Source organism: Mya arenaria, chromosome 6 (genome assembly GCF_026914265.1).
Source record: "Mya arenaria isolate MELC-2E11 chromosome 6, ASM2691426v1".
NCBI lineage: Eukaryota > Metazoa > Mollusca > Bivalvia > Myida > Myidae > Mya > Mya arenaria.
This window is the reverse complement of record NC_069127.1, coordinates 42,684,537-42,710,683: the sequence shown is the minus strand read 5'-3', so window position 1 is coordinate 42,710,683 and position 26,147 is coordinate 42,684,537. Positions and strand designations below refer to the sequence as shown.

General features: G+C 35.5%; 2 protein-coding genes across 8 annotated transcripts in view; one reads left to right on the top strand and one right to left on the bottom strand.

Moving 5' to 3' along the window:
* The first annotated feature begins 1,944 nt into the window (after window positions 1–1,944).
* On the top strand, window positions 1,945–15,093 carry LOC128238157 (uncharacterized). Of its 3 annotated transcripts, none has more exons than XM_052953760.1 (19): window positions 1,945–2,085; window positions 2,263–2,318; window positions 3,935–4,035; window positions 4,746–4,774; window positions 5,026–5,476; window positions 5,679–5,704; window positions 5,829–5,915; window positions 6,670–6,789; window positions 7,078–7,200; window positions 8,100–8,177; window positions 8,610–8,734; window positions 10,739–10,825; window positions 10,992–11,081; window positions 11,390–11,452; window positions 11,618–11,819; window positions 12,281–12,430; window positions 12,687–12,781; window positions 13,334–13,410; window positions 13,572–15,093. In XM_052953760.1, the coding sequence occupies exons 2-19, from the start codon at window positions 2,283–2,285 to the stop codon at window positions 13,648–13,650; spliced, it is 2,019 nt and encodes a 672-aa protein (XP_052809720.1). In that variant the 5' UTR covers window positions 1,945–2,085; window positions 2,263–2,282; the 3' UTR covers window positions 13,651–15,093. The 3 variants fall into 3 exon arrangements, with proteins under 3 accessions (XP_052809720.1, XP_052809722.1, XP_052809721.1); XM_052953761.1 differs by having other exon boundaries at window positions 1,997–2,085; window positions 4,751–4,774; XM_052953762.1 differs by lacking the exons at window positions 12,687–12,781; window positions 13,334–13,410; window positions 13,572–15,093 and having other exon boundaries at window positions 11,618–12,084; window positions 12,281–12,419.
* An 18-nt stretch (window positions 15,094–15,111) lies between these two features.
* LOC128238156 (EF-hand calcium-binding domain-containing protein 6-like) overlaps window positions 15,112–26,147 on the bottom strand; it is a 30,508-nt gene continuing 19,472 nt past the window's right edge. For 3 of the 5 annotated variants that reach the window (XM_052953755.1, XM_052953759.1, XM_052953756.1), the window contains 9 exons: window positions 25,666–25,821; window positions 24,987–25,182; window positions 24,400–24,588; window positions 23,842–23,895; window positions 21,954–22,181; window positions 21,245–21,433; window positions 20,147–20,327; window positions 18,422–18,612; window positions 15,112–17,688 (listed from right to left, as the gene is read on the bottom strand). In XM_052953755.1, the coding sequence (XP_052809715.1) occupies window positions 17,410–17,688; window positions 18,422–18,612; window positions 20,147–20,327; window positions 21,245–21,433; window positions 21,954–22,181; window positions 23,842–23,895; window positions 24,400–24,588; window positions 24,987–25,182; window positions 25,666–25,821 (1,663 nt within the window). In that variant the 3' untranslated portion in view covers window positions 15,112–17,409. Of the gene's footprint in view, window positions 17,689–18,421; window positions 18,613–20,146; window positions 20,328–21,244; window positions 21,434–21,953; window positions 22,182–23,727; window positions 23,743–23,841; window positions 23,896–24,399; window positions 24,589–24,986; window positions 25,183–25,665; window positions 25,822–26,147 lie in introns of all 5 variants that reach the window. The other 2 variants (XM_052953757.1, XM_052953758.1) reach the window with 2 other exon arrangements.

The following is a 26,147-nucleotide window of genomic DNA, read 5'->3' as shown; positions in this document are numbered from 1 at the left end:
TGCGCCTTAGGCTTAAGTCAAATCCGTGCAAACACGCCAAAGTTAATCTTTGACACAACGCTTTAGTACATACTAAGAATGCAACAAAAAGCATCAGTGAATATATGAAAAAAAGATCTCTTAATCTGTGACAAAACGCCTCAGTGAATCTTTGACAAAACGCCTCAGTGAATCTGTGACAATTCCCCTCAGTAAATCTGTGGCAAAAAGCCTTAGTGAATCTGTGACAAAACGCCTCAGTGAATCTTTGACAAAACGCCTCAGTGAATCTTTGACAAAACGCCTTAGTGAATCTGTGACAAAACGCCTCAGTGAATCTGTGACAAAACGCCTTAGTGAATCTGTGACAAAACGCCTCAGTGAATCTGTGACAAAAAGCCTTAGTAAATCGGTGACAAAACGCCTCAGTGAATCTTTGACAAAAAGCCTTAGTGAATCTTTGACAAAAAGCCTCAGTGAATCTGTGACAAAAAGCCTCAGTATATCTGTGACAAAAAGCCTTAGTGAATCTTTGACAAAACGCCTCAGTGAATCTTTGACAAAACGCCTCAGTGAATCTTTGACAAAACGCCGCAGTGAATCTTTGACAAAACGCCTGAGTGAATCTTTGACAAAACGCCTCAGTGAATCTGTGACAAAACGCCTCAGTGAATCTTTGACAAAACGCCTCAGTGAATCTGTGGCAAAACGTTTTAGAGAATCTGTGACAAAAATCTGTGACAAAACGCCTCAGTGAATCTGTGACAAAACGCCGCACATTCGGAGCTCCTCGGCCATTTTTTTCAAAAACAACATCGGATGTATATGGACGGTTTACATACTTAAAAAGTGGTACGTTTAAGTCCGCTGCAAATAGATCGCGTAGTAATCTTATTTAGTAGTTAAAATTTATGACTTTACTCTTGGGAATCGTAATTATGTTTGCAATAATACACTTCACTGGCAATCAATTTAAACTGAGAGCAATAAATACAACTCTTAAACACTACATTTAATTAATGCTTTTATTCAAAAAAATACGGACTACTTCAACAGATGTACCGGCATACATCCGAGGTTGTTTTTGAAAAAATGGCCGAGGAGTTCCGAATGAACGCCGCAGTGAAATTAATTCCTCGACCACTTTTCGACATTATATCGTTCCACTTGCGAAAAGTCAACGGAATCCAAAACATGGGCACGATACAGAGAGATGAGCCCATTGTTATCCTTATAAATTGATACAAAAACATCAACGTCTTTTCAATCACCACTTCTGCCAAAGACGAAGATTTCTATTGACGAAGTGAAGAGAATAATTGTTCTGGTTAACGTTAAGACACGTTAGTGATATCACTTTCATTTAAGATTCTCATAAGTTCATTTAAATATCTTCGCTATTATGATTTAGTTTAAACATATACATTTTAATTCGAATATGATGCAAACTCAGAGCTGATATGAATCACTATCGAGTCTGTTTCTTGTGCAGAAACCAAGGATGTGTCCTGTTTGAGAGTCAAAGAGCCCGACCGTCCTTGCAGTTTGGGGTGGAATCCCGACGTCGTTGATTAGAAGCATACATCTGACCACTCCTTCATTCAAATCGCGCCAGAAATTATACATGTATACATGTATTACAGATTCGTTATTGCAACACATTGTTAAAGACGAGTTCAAAAAGTCACGGTCATACAGTAAATATACAAAGACGTCGTTTTCTTATTCTAGTTAGATTTGTACCTGTATACAACCTTTTAAAATCAATGGCTCAGAAATGAGTTTACTTAGTAAGCAATCAGGGCCGAAAAGACTGATAGTTCCTTGATAATTGTATGTGATGCCATGAGCGGCAATAATGTTATGCATTTAAGGAAGCTGTTTCGAGAGAGCAAGGCAACGTAAAAATAATTCAACTTATTTAAACATAGTAAAGAAGGTTTACAGCAAAAGAAAGAAGATGGGAAATCATCCCATATGTCAAGACAGACGGGAGATTACATTCTAATAGATGTTCTCCCTTGCTACGCGACCACTATTGCGATTGTCTCCCTTGTTACACGATCTACTTCCTTGTTAGGTGTATAGCCTTAAGGACTATAATCAGTAAGTTGTTTATTTCTCTATCTATTAAATACAGTTTTCATTAGTACAAAATAAACAATGATGAAAACATAAAAATCATTTTAACTCTAAATTAAACATTCTTTATTTGAGATCTTGATATATGTATACATGTTTGTTTATGTATGATGTGTTGAAATGATCACGTTCTATAAATAGTCACGGAGAGTGAGTAGAACATGGACATGGGTGAGAGCGATCGATTGAAAACTCGGGTAAGTACATCTTGTTTATGTTTATGATTGATTTTATATGAGTTCATAATGATGATTATGACAATTCCATAATAATGTACTTTTGGTTTTGTGGCAAAATATACTACTAAGTATCTATTTTTAACAAATTCACTTAAAATACGTAATTATGTAAATCAAATAATATGTATGTAAAATATCATATATATACTGTATATACAATTTAAATGTAACACTATAACACTGCTGCCACCGATACAAACACTAAGCATTTTAAATACAAAATAAAACAGCGCACACAAAAAAAACCCAACACACCCACACCTGTTTCGTTACAAATTAACCACAGGCATCTGGATCATTGTTTGTCACTTTTAAAAATGTTGTTTAAAACCATTTTGGGTACATACAATGAGATAAACAACACATCTGAAGATATTTAGTGTCTTTCATATACAAAAAAGAAACAAGGTATGTAACTCAAACTTACCCGATTTTACGGTAGAGTCCAGTTTTATGCAAATTTCTCAACCAACATAAAAACAATCCATTTTTAAATAAGTGACATGGAAAGAAGAGTCAATTACCTTTAAAATGGTGTGCGATATGTTGGTATATCTATAATGTCTTTAGACAAACAATCATAATTCAATGTCCAATTCTCGTGTTTTTCTTTAGTCGGAAAGAGTACAGCAAATTCAAATCTTCAATTTTCCCCGTGTAAACAGTACTAATGACAGTCCTATTGAAGTTATTTTATGCTTTAGTGTACAGATAAATTAATTCCATTCCTTAATATCACCATAAGACTAACACCACAGTTTAAGAAACAACCGTATCAGTCTTCAAATTAAATCCTCTTTAAATTTCGTAGGCAGCCTGCCATTTTACCGACAAGCGCCCAGATGATGTCATTGACATGTACATTTAACATCTTTGTACCGGCTTGAATGTGAGCCACACAAGCTTGGATGGGTCAAATACTCTTCTTTGGAGGTTGATCAGAAACATCTGAACGCTGTCAGGAAAATGGCAGCCTCAAACAAAATTTTAAAGTGGATTTAATTTGAAGACTGATACGGTTGTTTCTTAAACCGTGGTGTTAGCCTTATGGTGATATTAAGAAATGGAATTAATTTATTTGTACACTGAAACATAAAATAACTTCAAATGGACTGGCATTAGTACTGTTTACACGGGGAAAATTGAAGATTTGAATTTGCTGTACTCTTTCCGACTAAAGAAAAACACGAGAATTGGACATTGAATTATGCTTGTTTCACAATGTTTGTCTAAAGACATTATAGATATATCAACATATCGCACACCATTTTAAAGGTAATTGACTTTTCTTTCCATGTCACTTATTTAAAAATGAATTGTTTTATGTTGGTTGAGAAATTTGCATAAAACTGGACTCTACCGTGAATCGGGTAAGTTTGAGTTACATACCTTGTTTCTTTTTTGTATATGAAAGACACTAAATATCTTCAGATATGTTGTTTATCTTATTGTATGTACCCAAAATGGTTTTAAACAACATTTAAGTGACAAACAATGATCTAGATGCCTGTGAAATTAACATGTGCACGTCATTCATGTCATGATAATGATGAGGAAAAGAGCTTTCTAAATAGTTTTCAGATACCCATCGTGAAATAACTGAAACAAAAGAGACGTGTGAATGTATATTGAGACGTCTACATGAACTTCTGGAAAGGCCACACATATGTTCTTGGTAAGATAGCATATATGTATATTAAGACGTCTATATGCTTTTGGTTTATATGGTGTAATTTCCCCTCGTCCCTTCCGTAACGAAAACTCGTTCATATTCTACATCAGAGTATACGTAGCTGATAAAGGCCTAAAATAATACATTTACGAAAAACTAAAAATAAATTTTGTATGTTTTGATATGTTTAAAACCTTGAATGCTTTATACTGAAGCTTGCTTTAACACCGTTCTCAAATGAAGAAAATAACGTTCTTATATACAGCCTAATATAAAATAAATAAAAAGCCTACCTACCCTACCAATTTTCGAATATTATTTTGGCCTAATGCTTATTATTGAGGTTTGACCCTCTTTGGTCCATAGTACTCCGTAAAAAGGTCCAAAAGTACCGGGTACAAGGGAGAGGGGCGGGGGGGGGGGGGGGGAGGGTGCTGATAGCGGTGGGATCAATTTCATATAATAGAACTGTTTGTAAACGGCTTGATCTCCTAGCTCTTACGAGTAAAGTACCTTTATATAGTTTTAAGACAAAACATACTGTACAATTTTAAGTTAATGTGTACGGCCTTTCTTCATGAAATCGACTTACACTATTGTAACTATTTAGTATCATCTCTATAACTTCTTCATATCATAGAACTGTTGATTATTTTAAAATTTACAAGTCAATATTATTAGATGACTACTCATGCTTAATTGCTCTTTTTTAGCACAGATGATCTATTTCAGACGAAAGAAGGTAATAAAAGCTTTTTTAAGTAACTCTTGCAATTAATTGATAACGAACTATTGTTTATGTGATCTTGTAGCTTAAGGCTATTTTGAGACGTTGTGTGTCTCGTTTGACGTCTGTTAAAACGCTCGGCTGTTCGCCAAGCATGATGCACCTGTAGTTTCCATTTCATTATGTTAAGTTTTAGCCTTACAAAAAGTGCTATAAGATCATTTAAGTATCTTACAAATCAAAGCGTATCACGCATTTTATTTCAGAAATTAGCCGCCTTCAGATAAAAGTCCAATGCCTGGAGGACACGCACACGGAGAATGAACGGCGGTGCTCAGAGCTGCAAACGCAAGTATCAGAACTAAACAGTAGTTTGACATTATTACAGAGAGAATTGACATGTTTAAAATGTCCTGACGATTCAGTGGCGAACACTAAAAATGTGCCTGTTTTGGATGGTAAGAACAAAGTTGCTGCTGGTAATTCAGCTCATTCTAAAGATCCCACTAAAGATGACACTGAAGATGACACTCAACAAGTCCTTGGGAATGAAAGTAAGACTAAACAAGGAATCGATCAACGCCAAAGAGAAATACCTCATGACATCCAAAATAAAGACGACAACGCGCTTGAAAAGAAACCTGCTAAGGTGGTAACTAAAATCAACGCATTTGCAACTGCAGGAAACAAAGCTGATCAGACGTCAAGAAAGAAAGGGTATTGCTGCAATTATTATTTTTAGAAGATCTTACCCAATGATATGAATGTTTTTGAAATACCCTGATTTCTGGTTTCTGTTACTGTTTGGTTTTTGCTTTGATAATCGTAATTTGTATACATTGTTTTATAAATGTCCATGTTCCTTCATGACGTCATTGATAGGACTAAACAATCAAAACCTTTCTCAATGTTTTTGCAGATCCAGCGAGTCTTGTAAAACTGAAGGTAATGTTACACTCATTATATAGTTTAAAAACATTTTAACTTATATCCTCTCTTGTACAAGCTTAATTATTTGGATTGATTCAGTGAAAGTGATATAATTTGAAAAGGCCACAACTACTTTCAGTGGAAGTTGTTCGTCAAAGATACCAGGGTCACAAGACGATGGCTATGATGGAATGGCATCTCCTCATGCGCAAAGAAATGGGAGAAGGTACATGTTTGTTAGCTACTGACTTGGCCTTACGTTAATTGGTCTCATTCACAGAGTTAATGTTTGTAAATATGTGTGTGTGTGTGTGTGTGTGTGTGTGTGCGTGTGTGTGTGTGTGTGTGTGTGTGTGTGTGTTTTAAAGGAGTTGAAATTGAGTTATTTTGCTTACTTTTGTTAACAAACAGCAGCTGGAAGATACTCATTTGTGCAGAATTTTGTAATTCCAAGCTTAAATAGTTCAGCGTCTAGTAGCGTTACTAACGCTTTTCGGCATACTAGAGCAATTTCTGTCAATTTTTTTAAATATTTTTCAACAATAGCTAGAGCTCTTGTACGTTATATTACTGTTACAGACATTTTATGCACATTTCACACAATATAAATATGTCTGACCTCATTAAACATGAACGAGGTCCTTTAGATTTACAAAAATACATATGTAAGTACTGTTTAAAACGAAACCCCTGAAATACATGATTTCCGACATGATCAAAATAAAACGAGCAAATATAATCTTGATCGGAGCTAAGCTAATGTTTAGTGAATTGATTTATGTTTCTATAATATTTTGAAATACAGTGGAAACTTGCTATGTCGAACTCTGTTATCTTGATGTTCTGGTTATGTCGACCTTTTTCGATTGTGTTGGGATAAGTTATACGCTTTTTGTATTTCGACGACTTCGACGTAGCGAGTTGTTATGTATGTTAAGCATATTTATTATGGACTTCAGTTTTTAAACCATTTATTTAAGGTCACGATTCTGGAATTAAAGATCTCGGAGGCGTCCATAATATCATTTTGGTAGATATCTCTGAGAGTATGGAAGGAGCATGGCCGGAAGTGACCGCATTCTTCAACGACTATATTTCCGGTTGAGCATGCAGTTTTTATTGGCGCATGTAGCCCATCCATGCATATCCATTCATTATACATAATATATGCTACTTTTAAGCACAGTTTACTTACAAATTGGAATCTAAAATGGAATTTTTAGCATGTTTAGAATATAACTTAATGGAAGTGTATGCACGTTACCCAACAACGTACGTTGAGATTAAAAAACAAACAAACAAGAAATGAAGACTTCATGTATTGCTTTTGATTATTTGAAAACTTAATACATTACAGTTTTATTTATTTGTTCTGTTTGCCTTTACAGGTTTAGAGTTTTTTGCAACTCAAGGGATTGATGAAGAACACGTTGCTTTAGTTACGTTTGGACATGAAACCAAAGTTCAACAACGGTTAACGAACAAATACAGAAGTTTGAAAACGGCGTTCAGTATGTAACTATGAATACCATCTATGTTTTTAATATGTCATTGAGCAAAAACTGAGTAAGTATTTGGTGTTCGCACATATTTGTGGGCCAATAACAATCGAGGAGCAACACCACATCCGTTATTTTTTTCATAAATGAGCAAATATCAACATTTGCTGAAGGGTTCCAGCTTTTGGTATTTTTGTTTTAACACTCTTTGATTTGCCACACTTAATTCGTAATAAAAAGGGAATTTTACAAACCATGAGCGAGTCACTTTAAAGCTGCACTCTCACAGAATGACCATATTTACAACTTTTTTTTTTGTCGTTGAAAGAGCAAATCTTTGCGTAAATATCTGCAAACTAATGATATAAGGTTGCTGACAAAAAAAGATCGTATATTTTCATATTTCCGTTCGAAAATTAATGTTTTATGGTTACTTACGGTTTAAGGAAAATGAATAAAACATTAATTTTTGAACTTAAATATAAAAATCTGCAATCTATTTTTTGTCAGCAGTCTTATTTGACTAGTTTCCATTGATTTTCGCAAAAATTGCCTCGTTCCAAGACAAAAAATAAAAAAAGTTGTCAAAACGTTCAATTTGTGAAAGTGCAACTCAAAAGGCTGTGTTTCATGTCAATTCATTTGCGCGTACTGCATACAGCTATCGAAATAAAAGGAATACCATTATATTCCGAAAACAAAAACGCACAAAAGAAAATATCTCATATATTTCACATTAAAATTGAGCTGTTTTATCCTGATCATTATCTATAGATAAGTCGGAATATGAACTATATAAAAGTATACTGAAGTAACCGGAAGTATCATTTCAAGACTTAAAGGTACGTGAACGAATGCCTCATGTAAACGAAATGTGCATGTACCCTTGTAAGACTATTTTGTGTTTGCAGGCCAACTAAAGGTAGGCGGACCATCACCACTCACGGCAGGGATATTGATGACGTTTGCAGCGGCTGGGTCGTCTGAACGTAAATAAAAAAATAATACATCATTTGTAAATCTCTAGCCGTCTCTAGTATTTTTCCAATTACACTGTAGTATGTATGTTAAGAGAGTGTTTTGATTGCGGGTATATGGTACTGACGAATAATTAACGTATATAATGGGGTTGCAAACGTTTGCATCCCTAGAAGAGGTGGAGCCTTGTGGCGTATGCTCAAGTTTGTGTTTATACATTTCCACTCACAGGTCTCCGCCACATATATTGGATCCTAAAGTATGACCCTTCAGTCCTTTGATATTGTTTAATAATAATAAAATGAGTCTGCGCATATCGTCTGATTATGTAAGATTTGTATACCAGGAACTATCATAAATGCTATGTTTTGGTCTTGCCAATATTCCGTCCGAATATAAAATGGAAACATTATATAAGTAATACACATTTTCGATGTTTGCAGACCAAATCTGTGTTATGAACGGCATCGTAGTACCGTCAAGGGTGATTCTAATCACGGATGGTGAGCCAACTGACACATCTCTCTACATGGGACCCGATGAAGCTACTCCCTCTCAATTAGATGAGGCAAGAGTTCGTTTATGACAATGTGTACAATATACGTACATTTAATCAACTGCAATTCTGTTCGTTAATTAAAAAAAACCTAACCGAATAACTGTACACATGGCTGTGTAAAATGCATTTTTCTTCTTGTGCTATCTTAAGAGTAAAAATACTATTATGTATGGAGTGCTTTAGCCCCCCCCCCCAAAAAAAAAAAATAATAATAAAAAAAAAAAATAATAAAATCAGAATGTGCACTGCATCTCGTTAAACATAAAATGTACAGAAAATGTCAAGCAAAAAACAACAACTGGTCTTTCGAATTTAACCAAAGCGCTTAAAGCGTTCAAAGGCTTTCGGTCTGCTACGTTTTGTGAGTATAGTCATGTTATTGTAAAACCAACAAACATAAACGTCTAAAGATAGAATATGCATTCATTCGCAAATACTTAATACTAAAGCTTTTTTATGCTGATACTCAATTAAATAAAAACCATGGAGTATCAGTCACTTGACATACTCATTTAATATGCGGAATACCCAAATAACTGCTAAGGAATGGAGTTTATTATAAGACTTAATTGCATATGAAACCTCATCAGGAACTTTGGTTTCATAAACAATACAATGCAATGGATAAAGCATTTAGGCATTATTTTTTTTAGTAAAAACTACTCTATACTTAAAACATGACTGAGTAGAGTTTAATTTACTACCAGGGTGTGACCGCTAAACCAAATGCATTCAACAAAATGCATTGGACAAGCTAATTAAGTTATGTTCAAGGTTTCTTTTTACAATGACAAGATCCTCGCTCAAAATTCTTCTGGATCGAATCACCCACGTATACTACCTATTCCTTGTGTGTATTGATGGATCTTAATATTGCTCTCTACCTATGCCACTCGTGGACAAAATGAATATAAATGGTTTATAAACATGCACATGCAACATGCTCAAGGCTCTGAGCTGAAAGTTCTAAGACGAACTGAGAAATCTTCACACATTTTCCGTTTCATTCATTATATGACTTTACTCACAAATTGTAGGAGTCGAAAGCCTTTCAGCGCTTTATGCGCTTTGACTTTAATTGTAAAAGTGTATAAAATGCATTTAGTAATGGTGAAACGTTGTTCGTATGAACTAACACAGTCGCATAACCCTTCACTATGTGTAAGTACATACTAACAATCTTAAAACAATGTTAAGTAAGAGCCGATTAAGGCTTTTTTAAACATAGAAAAAATACTTATGAATGAACTACTCTCACCTAAAAAACTGATTATATGATAAAATAAAATATTATTCATTCATTTAAAAAACAACACTTTGGTTTCATACCATACGCCAATTTTATATAGTTTTAACGAGTTCTCCGAGTTAATGTCCGGGGAATAAACCTGTCCGATTCCGATGAACCAGATTCTATTTTTAACCGATAGTAGCTAGTTCCCGGACGCGGCCAAAAACTAAACACATAAATACATGTATTTGTTTGATTTAGTTCGCGTTCATTTTGAAACTGTTTGCGTATTCTGCTTTTTATGTGGCGTTTGTAACTCGTCGATATTAATATATGTGCGTTTTCTATGATTTTAAATGCGTAATTATGCAAAAACGCAGCTTACTCGCACTTTATTAACCGCATTACATATTATGAATACTCATTACGACGCTGCTCTTAGCAAACTGTATATGCAGAACGCAGTCCGTAGCTTTTTGAGCAGACTGGTACTAGGTTGATCATATGTAAATGTTAATGGAAATTAGGTCGTTGACCACCGCAGTTCTAACAGCGCTTGGGTTAATACGCCCGTGCATCAGGTCTGTGCCCCGCATTATTTTTGTCAAACGTTAAAAAGTTATGTCGATATGCCGATGGTAAATAACGAGACACGGTTATTAAATTCTGCAGGCCTATCGACCTTTAGTCTAAAAATTGCCTTCAATATTTATCAACATGCAATTAATGCAAATGTTTTTACAAAAGTACTCGGAATTAGATATGTATCTGTATATATTCAGACCAGAAGTCAAGTGATAAGTGAAATGGAACAGGCAAGGAAGTTCAGCTTAGATGTTTTCTTTGTTCCAGTTGGGAGGGCTAATCGTGTAAGTAAAATAAAACTAAAAAAAATGTTTGACTGAAATACCTGACAGAACGTAATGTCGATTATGAAATCAACCTAAAGTACTGTTTCATTGATGTTAAATTTTAAATGATCCTAATTTAGCTAATTTAAAACGTGATGCTTGTTTTAATTTATTACTTTTGCAGGAGTTCATAAACCTGATGGCAGCAGTTGTCAATGGGAAGGTAATTTCACACCAGGATGGCAATCAGATGTCAAGGAGGACCTTCTTGACGGTAAAGTCTTAATCTGTCGTTTGACGTTGAAGTCGTTTGTTTTGACTTTCCACGTCATACACCTTCATTTTGCTTTTGCATAGGCTTAAGTGAAAGTGAAAATGTAATTGTATTTGTGAGGAACATGCACCATTGGCAACATTAGCTTTTTGCGATGGATACATGTATACGAATTAATTATTTTTCCAGTGCAGTTTCAATGTCGTTGGTTTGACTTCATCGAGGTTATCGGGTTGATTGTAAGCCTTGTAAATTAGTACATCATAAATGTAAACAAATCAAGATTTAATTTTCTATTTGCGCTTCAGTTTCAGTGTGGTCGTCTTGGCGGCCTCATTTCATCTTCAGTGTCTTTGTCAGAAAGAGACAAGGTACGTCGGGCAAATCAAGTTTAGATTAACATATGCTTATGATAGGGTTAAAGTTTGATTTAAGACGCGATTCTGCAAACTTATCTTGATCTAAAAGTACATTTCAACAAAACGTGCATGTAGCTTTTTTCATACATTTTACACGATAAGCAACATACTTTGCAGAGTGACATAAAGGAAATAAAAGAGAAAGCCTTCGAGAAATTAGTGAGAAACCCAAGTGACGACGATGATTCCTACAAGGAGAAGTCGGACTGTGATTTGCCCGTTCAGGGGTCAAGAGTAAGACGAGGCCCAGAATGGCGTTACGATGACGACCAGGACAAAGGGTTGGCTGGGACGATCGTTGGACATTGCGATGATGGACGTAAGTTGTATGCAAGCAAAATCAGGCGTAATAACGTTACCTTACATCTTTTTTTTCATTTTTGTACGGCCAAAGGCAGTGTGATACCAATTGAGACAATGATTTCGGTATACTTTAAACAATATGTGTTTTTATTTAATTTAAATGGCTCAATAGCAATTCACTACAACTGCAGGCTAATCAAACGATGTCTAATACTTAATGGCATGGAGAATTTCAGAGAAGGCGACAATGGAGAAGGCAATACTGACAGGCTTAAATAAATGTATGTCATGCATATATACTTCACAAACAAAATAATATTCTCTCTTAAGCTTGACATGCTTGTTACAGGGGAACATTTACTAAACAACTATGAGTACTCGGACATGCTTACTTTTGATTAGATTGAAATTATAAATGGGAATTTCAATTGCAAAGTAAAAAACTAAGGCTATCTTTGTTGTAATACGTGTCATCAGGACGCGTGTGGGTGGACTGGGACACACCAGGATCCTTCCTGTTCCACTACCGCTACGGGCAAGGCGGGGCTTATGACGTCATCTTGGTGGACGAAAAGCGGCGTCTTGGTGTCGGTGAAATTATGGCCGTAGGCTGCCAAGTCAAACCAGGTACAGTTCTTTATTCAAATCTCCATTCCGACAAGGTGACGAAATTAACCAGCATTTGTTTCTAAACACTGAAAGATATGTGACGCTCGCAATACAATCAAACGCGTTCAATGTTATTGCAGTGAATGCTTTCCATTTGAAATCTTTTACTAAACACTTCTCGAACTCAAAGGTCATGATGACTTTTTTAATTATATTAATAATGAATAGTAAAGTGTCTTATTATATGGTAAAGTCATGCATAATACATTTTCAGGCCCGGGATGGAAGAGTTCAAACACAGATATTGGCCTACAATGTATCGGTGTTGTATTACGTATTCACATGGCTGGTGCGGTCCCAAAGGCGCTGGTAATAAATGGCATGGAATCATTACATTTGTATAGTTTATACATGATATTATGGATAATGATTAGGACTCGCAGGAGTTTTCTCACATACGAGTTTCTCTATGTAATGTATATTTTGTAAAGGTATTTCCAATTCGTGGTAAATTTGTCGAAGAAGAAACCAGTATGGTTGTTTCTAAAAATGGTGAACACAATAATTAATGTGCATGTCCTTCGAGACCATCGGATAAACATTATAGTGGTTTTTGCTGTTGGCACTAAATTATTGTGTTGAACTTAATTTTTCATCAACAGTCGATAACAAACCGACCCTCAGAAAGTACATGTATTGTGTTCTTCTGAATGTTCGCTCTTAACATTATAAATATTTTATTTTCATTGAAGGTACATTTTTGTTTTCATGTCATCGGATAGAACATCTAGGTGGCGCTCACAGTGTCCGACTTAACCATAATTGTTTATCAACAGTCGTTAACAAACCGACCCGTTAAAGTACCTTGTGTTCTTCTAAAGGATCGCTAATTACAGCATAAATCTACCATTTCCTTTGAAGGTACGTTGGGAGAACGGTGCAAGGGGGGAGTACTCGTACATGACAGAAAGCCATTCGTTACCGGAAATTCAACTCGTGTATGTACAAAATCATCTTGATTATCCAAAAACTGTCTTGTGTTTCCTTATTGTAGCACATTATTCGATATTCTTTCGAAATATAAGAATAAGAATGAATGCCACAACATGCAGCGTGTATTTTTTTTGTATTTAGAGCATGTAATGCTATTGTTTTGCAGATCTGATGACACAGCGACAAGCACACGCCAGGATTTAAAGCCTGTAGTTAAACGAACTAGAAACAAAAACAAATTTTAGTAGCACTCCTGCGTCAAAGAAGTAGAAGCACTCCTGCGTCAAAGAAGAGGTAGCTCCTCTGCTTGGTCTCCTGCGACAAAGAATCATTATCACTCCTGCATCAAAGAACATGTAGCTCTTCGGCTAGTTCGCCTACGACAAAGAATCATGATCACTCCTGCTTCAAAGACGAAGTAGCTCCTCTGCTAGGTCTCCTGCGACAAAGAATCATTATCACTCTTGCGTCAAAGAACAGGTAGCTCTTCGGCTAGTTCGCCTACGACAAAGAATCATGATCACTCCTGCGTCAAAGAAGAAGTAGCTCCTCTGCTAGGTCTCCTGCGACAAAGAATCATTATCACTCCTGCGTCAAAGAACAGGTAGCTCTTCGGCTAGTTCGCATGCGACAAAGAATCATTATCACTCCTGCGTCAAAGAACATGTAGCTCTTCGGCTAGTTCGCCTACGACAAAGAACATGTAGCTCTTCTGCTAGTTCGCATGCGACAAAGAATCATTATCACTCCTGCGTCAAAGAACAAGTAGCTCTTCTGCTAGTTCGCCTACGACAAAGAACATGTAGCTCTTCTGCTAGTTCGCATGCGACAAAGAATCATTATCACTCCTGCGTCAAAGAACATGTAGCTCTTCGGCTAGTTTGCATGCGACAAAGAATCATTATCACTCCTGCGTCAAAGAACATGTAGCTCTTCGGCTAGTTCGCCTACGACAAAGAACATGTAGCTCTTCTGCTAGTTCGCATGCGACAAAGAATCATTGTTACTCCTGTGTCAAAGAACAAGTAGCTCTTCTGCTAGTTCGCCTACGACAAAGAACATGTAGCTCTTCTGCTAGTTCGCATGCGACAAAGAATCATTATCACTCCTGCGTCAAAGAACATGTAGCTCTTCTGCTAGTTTGCATGCGACAAAGAATCATTATCACTCCTGCGTCAAAGAGCATGTAGCTCTTCTGCTAGTTCTCCTTCGTCAACTTTGCTAGCTCTTGTGCGTCAAAGAATTAGAAGCAGTCCTGCGTCAAAGAATATGTAGCTCTTCAGCGTCAATGAATTAGTTGCAACTTTGCGTCTTACTACTTACAGTGTCGGGGCTAAATTTGGTACGGTATCCAAATGTTGAAACACGTCTCAGTACGATACAGGGTTTGAAGTTTTCATTTTATGTTTGGATTTATACTTTGTGCTTTAATTTGTATTACCAAAAGGACATTGTTGTCTCTCTTATGTTGTTTAATGATATTGATAACACATTTCAATTACATATAATGGTATGATAATTTAGGATGTTTGGATGTTTGACTACGTCTTGAATTGTCAAGAAACGTATTCACATTTTTGTTGAGTTTTGTAAGAAGTAAATTGACAGTATTTTGTAAATATGCCACAAATGTATTTTGTGTGTGATATTTTACTTTGATGCCAAAAATAACGAAACAAGAAACAGTCGTCAAATGGTTGTGTTAATCCACATTATGAAAGTACAAAACAAAAGAAAATCATTGACACGATGTTCCGCGATAGTGTTGTCTTTTTGTTGTGGGGGAAACCAGATTACCCGGAGGAAACCCACTTGTCCGGATTGGTGACCACTAATCAAACTCACATGCCCCCAGGCCAGGAATCGAACCCGGGTCACTTTTTTGGTGAGAAGGGAGTGCTTTAAACACCGCGCTAACCGGACAACCGAATAGCCCAAGCTAGTTGCTATTATCGACAGGTCTTGCTCGAGATTCATACAAAGATTGAAACACATTTATAGTTTAGTACTTAAACTCTTTCAGTTGCATGTTTTCAATGGATGAAGGAGGTGGGAATCACAAGTCTCGCGCGGTAGACGGACATTGGCATCTTAGCTTAAATGTGCATAACAGCACATTCGACCGCCTATGTAAAATTGGGGTCAGGGGCTTCCCAAATGAACCTGTTTGAAAAGTGTGTGTGCGTGTGTGTGTGTGTGTGTGTGTGTGTGTGTGTGTGCGGGGGTGGGGGCATTCCAAACCACCTTATAGGAAGGACAAACCCACCCTCTGTCATTCTTAATGTACCTGCACTTTTAGAGAGCGCAATTTTCCTCTATAAAAACAGTCAATTTCTCAGTATGAACAGAGCCAAACTTATTTTGAAGGTATTTATTTTGAAATAAGTCATAGTATAAAAACACTTGATATTACTTGGAAACTAAAATTAAATAAGAATTTGGCTATAATAAAATCAAAGCACATAACATGAAAGTCTTTAAATTAACCATAACAATGGCATATCACAAACATGATAAATATCACAGAATGAGCTAATTGCAATGGTGAAATAAAGTAACTCAGCATATTTAATTAATACAGTAAGACACAGTCACGTGATGATTTAATAGTGAACAAATGATTATAAGGCATGAAAAGCATAGTAAACAGGTGAAAACATCACAAGACTTTTACATGGAAATTATAGATATAATAACAATTATTTGAAAACAACACCATTAACAACTTTTGGATAACAAGAACAAATTCTTAACTACTGATTGAAATACACATCTATACAAAGTTTGCTATTGTATATAAGATAAAAACTAGAGAATATCATTTTTTTCTCACTTAATTAAGTACATAACTCCAGGAGCATTTTTATAAGAGTTATGTGCCTTACATGTACTAAGTGATACTTGGTTTGTTTTACATGTATTCTAACTGTTTTCAAGTGATGTGCGGTTTAATAAACAGATGATACGAACATGATATTATTCCTGAAAAACAGATAATCAGCTAAAATTCATAGACTCTGGTGTGAATACAAAATGTAACTATGATGAAGAGCAAGGCAGAGTAAACAAAACAAAATAAAACTGGCAGCATTTCAAAGGAACAGGACAAATCGTAACACAATGCAAGAACATGAAGTTGTCTTTAACACATACATTAATCTGTACTGATAGTGGAGTGTTGAAATACATGTAAGAAAGGATAAATAGAATGGACTGTACTTGCAGTTTAATATAGGATTTTAATACTGACACCTATCACATTTATGATTGCATGCATATTGTATCTGCATAATGGGAGTGTATATATCACAGGCTGAAATATAAAAAAAAACAATCATAAAATTTCACAGAAAAAAACTTCAATAAGCATTTGATTTTAGCTCTCTATCAATGTATTGATTTTATCATCTTTTTTTAAGTTTCATGAAGAAATTCAGAACGTTCAATGGAATCAGCATAAAGCAGGTAAAAAAGATGTGCTGCATAACATTAAATTAATTCATAAGTTAGAGTTGCTGGCATATTTGACATGGTGATTTCCTAATTGAGAAATTATATCAATAATACATTTCAAAATACCTAGAATGTAAAAAAACAAAAAAGACTGGTGTCAGGATTTAATAAACCAAGAAAATGTACAATATCACACGCATTCTTCTTGTAAACTTGTATAATAAAACCACTCATGAACTATTCGTACAAAAGCAATGATTATACAAAGCACAAACTATGAAAATCATTCTTAATTGAATACAGTTATAACAAAGTCTGCGATATCCAGTATTTCTATTCAAATTCTGTCTTCTTTCCTGTTCAGCACTTCAAATAGATTCAATACAAAATATATTTTCTGAATTAGGAAAACTGCATTTACCAGAATCGGAAAAAAATTTCTTTGCATAAATAAATATAGAAACATTCTTTTCATTAAACATCTAAAACAAATTCAAACACATCACATGTAATACTGATAACATTGGAATCACAGCTAACTAAACAGCCTCTCATGTCTTGTTCAAGTATGTCCTTATAAAGTCATTATAACTCATCTTCCCGTCCATATGCTTATCATAGTACGAGAGTAAGTGGTAAAATTCATCTTCGTCTAAGTTGACGCTAAACTGTCGCAGAACATGTCGAAACTCTGCAGAATCGACACAGCCGGAGCCAGTGGGATCATAGGATCGGAAAAGTCGCCTCATTTCCTTCCAGTTCGACATGACAGATTCCCGTAGACGCATCATGGCTTCGAAAAACTGTGTGCTGGTACTGCCTGCGCTTCTCTGTAGGCATAATAATATAACATTAGAATGGATTCCGCAAAAAAAATCATTTTTCTTTTTTTACAATATGCAGTATTACAAACATCACACAAATTACTTGATCTAATTTAAAATTTGTGAATTGTTTTGGTGTTGAAAATCAATTAAGAACACATCAAAACTGCAAATAAGCTTATGAATGGTCAATTAAATCAATTGTGAAAGTCTTTCTTAAAGCTGCACTCTCACAGATTGAACGTATTGACAACTTTTTTTTCTTTCTTGGAACAAGCCAATTTTTGCGAAATCCATGGAAACCAGTTATATAAGACTGCTGACAAAAAATTAGATCGCAGATTTTTATATTTAAGTTCAAAAATTGATGTTTTATGCATTTTTCTTAAACCGTCGGTAACAATTTAAGCCATAAAACATTAAGTTTCGAACGGAAATATGAAAATCTGCAATCTGATCTTTTGTCAGCAATCTTATATCATTGGTTTGCATATATTTAGGCAGAAATTTGCTCTTTCCAAGACAAAATATAGAAAAGTTGTAAAAATGGTAAATCTGTGAGAGTGCAGCTTTAAAAAACAGGCAAAAGAAAAGTATCATTCGCAGAAACCTTTCAATGATACTGTCTTTTTTTTACATCAGTAATACATTGTACAGGTATATTTATATACATTGTAAAAATGTACATGTGCATAGTTTGACCTTTGAGCCTTTATACAATTAGAGAAATAAATCTTACAACGATCTTGGGTGTCGCTATCTGACGACGCATCAGGAGGGACCGGGGCTCCTCCGCAGGTTTCAAGTTAATGATAAAGTGCCGCAGGAAGTCTTGGTAGCAGAAGCGCCCATTCTCTTTCAGGTCGTACTTGGTCATCAGGTTGAGGAACTCGTCACTTGTCAGGTCTACACCATATCGAACCAGGATCTCTGTGAGGGGAACAACAGTTTAAAGGGGCTGTACTCCGTATGAAGAAATAGCGAAAAAAAAGAAGAAAATTGTCGAACACTGACATAAACTTGGTATCGATGTGTACAATGCATTGAAACTTACTAACTGAAGTACCACATATTTTACAACAAATTTATTTTTCGCAGTTTTTTCATATTTTTCCATTAAAAAAGATTACTGGGTATGTCTATCTAGTAGAATTCATTCCTTATTCGTGATTGGCTAGTCGATGTTATCACGTGATATTACCAAAGTATATAGCTTAAATATTCCGACCGTTTAGGGTAAGCCTTTGTAGCACAGTGGATTCTACACTGGACTACAATTATGGCGACACCTGTTCGAACCCAGTCTCCGGCTCGATTTTTTTTTACATTTTGGTATTTTTTTTTACAATTATGATATCAAAGAGTAAAAATTTTTATTAAATAATTGTCCCGAGATTCGTTTAAGAAAAAAACATTTTTGGTGCCAATCTGGTGTACAGTCCCTTTAAATTTTTATTTCCTATCTACCTGAAATCTCTATACTTATTAAAACCTTAGATGCAACCTTTTTTAATGCCTATTTAAAGCCTAAGTTGATTTCGAAAACAATATAACCTGCAGTCAGAGAATGTTGAAAACTTTGGCAGGATCACTTTCCTAGAGAAGCAATAAATTAATCCAGTTGGAAACCATAGAATTACGGTTCTTGCATCGTGGCTGACCTGACAAGTTATTGCATATCCAAACCACAGCTATTACTATCGTGATGAATACCCTTAGAATTGCTAATTATAAAAAGGAATCATCAATTCAATCAATGAAATGAGACTTTTGGATGAAGAAGCCCGAATTCTTATACTTTTGTTTGGCATTAATTTTTTTAACAAGTCCTGCTATATAAAATTCAGAATTTGAGCAAGCCTGAGACATATTACCAGTGCAGGCTTGTGTTAATTTCGACCACAGGGAATGGTTCAATGTTGTTTTTGAATAAACAATGATTGCATTTGCATTACTATCATTGTATGTGATTCATTTAACATTTTTTTCAGATAATTTTTAACTATGTAAAGGGCCATTTCTCTTGTTAGCCCAAGTGAAATGTGACAGAAATAGCAGGTGCACCACAACCCATGGTGACTAACATACCCATGTAGTTTCATGAGTGTAGATAGAATACTGTCAGGGCTACATGCAAAACATTTCCTACAATATATTTACTCTTTCAAGGGCCATAACTCTTGTAAGACCAAGTGTAATGAGACATAAATGGCAGGTGCATGCTGACCAACATTTCTATGAAGTCTCATGTGTAGGAGCAATACTTTACAAGCAATATATGACAAAATATTTTCGTAACATGACATGTTATTGGACGTGATGAATGCAACTCCTTTATAGCCCTGGCTACATCTATACTGAATAATAAAACATGCTTGAAGTCTCTGTTTCTTGCACAGAATAGAAGGTTGCAAATCTTCTAATCATATTCATGCAGAATGCATTTTATAGAATAACAACCCACCTTTGAGGTCAACAACATTAATGGAACCAGAGTTTTCCGTGTCCTTCTGTCTGCACATCTGCTGGATCTGTTTCCAGTTACGGAAGATAGTATTCTTCAGTACACTCTCAGCCATCTCTGCGTTCACGAGTGGCGTAGCCATACGGGACTGGGCACGAGATCCTCGACTAGGCATGTCCAGCTAGAAACAAGAAATTGGATGCAATGTAATATATTGTAACAACAAGTAAACTAAATTGAGCTACTCATGCCTAAAATAAATAATCAACAAGGGTGCAGCTAGAAAATGCTAGATTTGCAAGGCTGCTCTGCTTGCTTGGTACATGCTTCCCCCAAACATTTTTGTCATAACATAAAAAATCATTAATATTTTGGGGTTTCACAGATAGCAACATTTGTTTTTTTCATCTCCTTAACTTTGTTTTCCAATTTGATACTACCAATACTTCATTTCAACCATATGCATTTATAGCAAACAAATGAAGCTATGACACTAAAATCTTTAATGTAACAGGCCCGGGACCTAAGCCCCAATGCTGAGCTACACCAGTGACTAAACAACAGGTCCCAGGACCTAAGCCCCAATGTTGAGCTACGCCAGTGTCTAAACATAACAGATCCCGCGACATAAGCACCAATGTTGAGGTACACCAGTGACTAAACATAACAGGTCCCAGGACCTAAGCCCCAATGTTGAGCTACGCCAGTGACTAAACATAACAGGTCCCGTGACCTTAGCCCTAATGTTGAACTACGCCAGTCTCTAAACATAACAGGTCCCAGGACATAAGCCCCAATGTTGAGCAACGCCAGTGACTAAACATACAGGTCCCGGGACCTTAGCACCAATCTGAGCTAACCCAGTGACTTAACATAACAGGTCCCGGGAGCTAAGCCTCAATGTTTAGCAATGCCAGTGACTAAACATAACAGGTCCCGGGACATAAGCCCCAATGTTGAGCAATGCCAGTGACTAAACATAACAGGTCCCGGGACCTTAGCACCAATCTGAGCTAAGCCAGTGACTTAACATAACAGGTCCCGGGACCTAAGCCTCAATGTTTAGCAATGCCAGTGACTATCCATGTTTTGTCATACCCTAGTAACTGATCTCCTAAATGCCATGCTCTCAGGTCTTCGCTGTAGGTTGGTGTTGGACCTCTGAAGGGGGGTTGGGGGAGGGGGCAGCTTACGGGGACTGGGATCACTGGAAAACCGCTTGATGAAGTCGTGGTAGTCCACATTTCCAAACTCATTCACATTCACTACTGACCATAACTTCTCATACTGAAATATTGAATATAAATACACTGTGAAAATGTTTACAGTTTCCAAAATGATAATTACAGTAATATTTTTAACTTATATTTATTTTGTGCAAATAGAAATGCATGAAAAATGAACAAAGCGAAAATAAATTATTTCATTGTACATACAGAGACTGTTAAAAAGATTCTTCTTTCACAATTTTCACATAGATTTACAATACAACTTCACCATATCATGCATATATGACATGAATAAATAATGATTATTTACTGATACCACATACAGGGATCATACCTGACCTAAAGTCTGAATGATATAAAAACAAGCGATTTTATCAATGCTTGCGCCAGTAAGCACGTGTCCACTAGGGTTCACTGTAAATCAACAAACAATGGGATTATCATGAAAAAGATAAAAACCATTTAATGTACAAAGGCTGACAATTGATTTCACCAAGTTTCATGAAAATCAGCCAATACTCAGTTTTTTTTCAGAAAAGAGATCTTGAAAAATGATTCTCATACAGCTGTAGTCATACCTGATCATCAGTCATCCGGAACAGATTCTTATTCACAATCGTCTTAAAGTCATCCTTTGAAACCACGCCCATGTTTGCATAGTCCGACTCTGTGAACGCCTGAGCAATGTTATAAGGGTTGGATGAAACCGCCTCTCTCAATCTTTCCTCAACTTCGTCAACGGGCATCAGGTGGGGTGTCTGGGAGCGGATGGACTTCGTGAGTGATGCTAGCCATCGTTCAGAGTCCTGCAGTAATGTATATACTTAAACATGCTATGGAATCTTTATTCCGATTTTAAATATATAATAGTTTCTACTTGATCAAAGAATGGTATGTAAGGCATTTTCTTTGTAATTAAGTTACTAAAGAAACTAGCCTGAAAAAGAGTGTTCACTAAAAGTCTTGGTGGTTAGATGCAAAGATGATCTCTTCAAAACAATTACTTAATTATCAGCAAAACAATATCATATATACATAGCAAACAAATTTCTTTATAAAATATCTGGTATAACATACACTTTAATACTTTAATTGCTGTTATTTAATAACGCTTCAAATTGCAGAATCTTTTTCATTTCTTTTGAATCACTTAAGAACTGATCAACAGTAATGGTTTAAATAAACTTGCTGTCTTAGTTTGAGATGTACGAGTATACATGTATACTAATATGCATATATACCATTAAACTGTATAAAATTGATAAGCTGAAAGGCTGCGAACTGCAAAATATGTGCAAAACTCACACTGCTATATGCCATATGGTTATTGGATTTCACTCTTAAAAGACTTGAACAGGGAAGTTAGAGGAAAAATGGTGCTTTAAAATGGCAAATTTTACAATATCATAAAACGGAGCAATTCAGTTACTGATGGATAAAACTCGTATCTTTAAAACACGACACTATTTTCCTAAATAATTCACTGTCCTTGATGATATAAAGTACTAAAATTCCAAAAGTATCATTCCGCCAAATTATTTACCACATAAAGTTTTGTCCACAATTAATAACAATTTTGCTACTAAAACAAAAACATTATATCAACTTGGACATTCTTGTTCTAAATATTACAACAAAATTCAGCCCATTATCCAAAATACATTTAAATGACTAAAGAGAAAGAGTACTAATGTCAACCAACTAACGAAATCTTTCACCAAAAACATATAACCCTGCGAGTGGCCCCAATATCATGAACATTACACTTAAGTCAAATCTCAATCTTGATCTTAACTCATTTTGAAACATACCAGGGTAACATGAAAGGTACGTTATTGAAAATCATAACATCAAGTGTCAATTCCCTTATAGAATAGGTTGATTAAAACCATTATTCAAAACAATAAAATCTACAGCAAGAAAGGTTTTTATCAACACATTCTATGAAAAAAATATGCTTTTAAAAATAGTATAAACATATACAATTTTATATAAATTTTGATGTTTTATGGTTGAAAACCAGAAAGTTGAGATTGAGACTTGACTGGAGTATTTTTGTGATATTGGGGCCTGTTTTCATTAACAAGGTATATGTTGAATACAAGTAATTACTATATATATCTCAATTTGACACACTACTTAAAAGTATTTTTTACTACTAGTTAATCAAATACCCCCTTGAGACATGCTATTAATAACCCAGACAAAGAAACCTTAATTGAATATATAGGAAATTACCCCAACTCCAATACCGAAACTATACATGAACAGCAAATAAATCAGTTTTTATAAGGCTATTTATCCATCAGTCACTAATACTAAGGATGTTTCACACAGCGATTTCAGCAATACCTTCATAGCTCGACCCTGGATAAAGCATAGAAAAACATTATGAACCACAGCCCAGGAATAAGCATACATAAAACATTGCAACAAATATCCAGATTGTGCAAGTGCAATTGGCACCTTCCAATCAAGAGCTGTATGAAGCAACTTGTATCTGAGTTGAGCCCTTGAGCACTGAGTAAAGAGCACAATATTAAACAAAAATAAAAAATCAATTTTATAACGACACAATTTTTTCTCATCATTTTTATCATAACTATAACACTACACAGCTATAAATATAAAATCTATAAAATACCACTACAAATGCCAAACTACACAATGCTATGGTAGTAAATCCAGGAGTAACAAAATATATGAAGGGTCACAACTTTACAAATCTTAAACTGAGTTATGGGACTTGCTAAACATCTGTGCGTGGCTATTAGGAAGAACATGTGTACCAGGTTTTATGTCAATGTCATTTAATGGCTTTCAAGCTATGGCTATCAAGTTATGGCTATCATTTAACTTTTTGCATGAAAATGACATTATTGACATTTAAGGCTTCTTTTCCTAACCCCCCCCCCCCCCCCCCCCCCCCCCCCAAAGAGAAACTGAAAAAGGAAATAAAAACTAACTACAACTGAAAAGTCAAAATCAATTATTAAATAAATGATAATCATAAAACATGCTCACCTCCTGTTCAGACATTGTGAAGGAATCTAAGAACATGCAGTAGTTTATTTTGTCACCAGTGATGGTCAGTTTGGGAACTATATGTTTCCACTGAGCATCTGACATCTTTAGACAGAACAGGTCCACCACTCGCCGAAACTCGCTCACTGGTATACGGCTACATCCATCCTTGTCAAATGCTCCAAATGCCTGAAATTTATGGTAAAATATTTCTTCTTCTTGCACAAATAAGGCAACACACAAAATAATGACATGTACGTGGTTCCTTCAACTTACCATGACATAAAAGACAAGTTACTTGAGTAGTTTGTGACAAAGGCTTTATACTAAGCCTGATTGTGACAATATATTATAGAATCAGGCTAGAGTTATATTCCTGACAAGAAACAAGTATTATTGTCATTTGTCATTTGACAAAGTGCCCTGGTAAGGTTGGGATCCACAGCCTCTTTAAGGAAGCAGACACTTACATCACTAAACCACCTGACCCTCCAGACTCTATTTTGGATTATTGAAGATGAATAACAAAGATGTTAAGCTTTTAATTATTAGACATAAAGTTTACACTATCATTTTGATACACATACCCTCTCCAGAATTTCCACTTGTGAAGCAACTAGTTCTCTCAGTTTATGTTCTGCCTCCTGATTGGTCATTTCTGGATCTTCCAGTATCTGCACATCCTCCCTGCGTCTGTGGCCGTAACTTGATTTACGCCCCTCCTCAAAAGCTGCTAGGAACTGGTTGTAGTTGAGTTTGCTCTTCTTTGTGGATAATCCACACCTATTGTGGAAGTAAGATCAACATTATGCCTTAATGGTTAAGTTGTCCCATACATTCAATTGTATGGTTCAGAAATATAGTGGTCACAAAGAAATGGAAGTATGGAAAGAGTACATACATGTACTTCAGGACTTATGGCTGCAAAAGGTCTGGGGCTGTTCTCTAATTTCAATTCAATGCTCCAATTTTTGGGGAGTGTTTGTGGTCTTTACCCATTCTGTATATTTTATTTGGTAAATGTACCCTATGGTTAAACATTCTATGCTTGCCATAATTTGTGTATATATTCTTTGTTATGTTGAAATATTTAATCTTGCTTGGAAGTGTTTAATCAACTTGGTAACCCATTTCAGACATTTAAGTGAAGGTGGCTATGCTTATAAAAATGAAAGAGAGCTTTTTATGCAAATGTGAAGCCAAATACACTTCATCAAGCTTAACAATTTAGATATGTTCATAAATAATTGCAGCTGTTTTCCATACCTGTCCAGCAACGTAAAGAACTGGTCGTCGTCAAGGAAGAGGTTGAAGTCAATGAGGACCTTTTGTACCTCTTCAATGGAGAGTAGTCCCTTCTTGTTCGTGTCATATTTTCGGAATGCCTTGTTGAAATCATCATAGTTGTCACGAATTTTGTCCCTAAAAAAAAGGTCATTTTTAAATTTACCATGGTGTATTTTTCACTGACTGTGATGCTATTTTTTTAAATTATATAGTACACAATTTGATGTGAGTAGTGCAACTTTTTAAGATATCAATCTCACGCAATACACATCAACGACTATTAAAAATGTTCTCACATCTTTATCTAGTAAACTGATTTAGAAATGACTTATTTTGAAAGGAGAACAGTTATGAATACAAATAAATAAATGCAGATGGTAATGAATAACTCAACAATGTTTTAGCCACAGTGTTCGGCCATGCTAAGCATATGGGTAATCATTGTCATCATAAATATGTGT

Excerpts from the sequence above, each read along its gene's own strand:
- LOC128238157 (XM_052953760.1), top strand. The coding sequence starts at position 2,283 with ATGGACATGGGTGAGAGCGATCGATTGAAAACTCGG. Across the intron at positions 11,453-11,617 it reads CTTTGTCAGAAAGAGACAAG|AGTGACATAAAGGAAATAAA; the intron begins GTACGTCGGGCA and ends CATACTTTGCAG. Across the intron at positions 12,431-12,686 it reads AGGCTGCCAAGTCAAACCAG|GCCCGGGATGGAAGAGTTCA; the intron begins GTACAGTTCTTT and ends ATACATTTTCAG.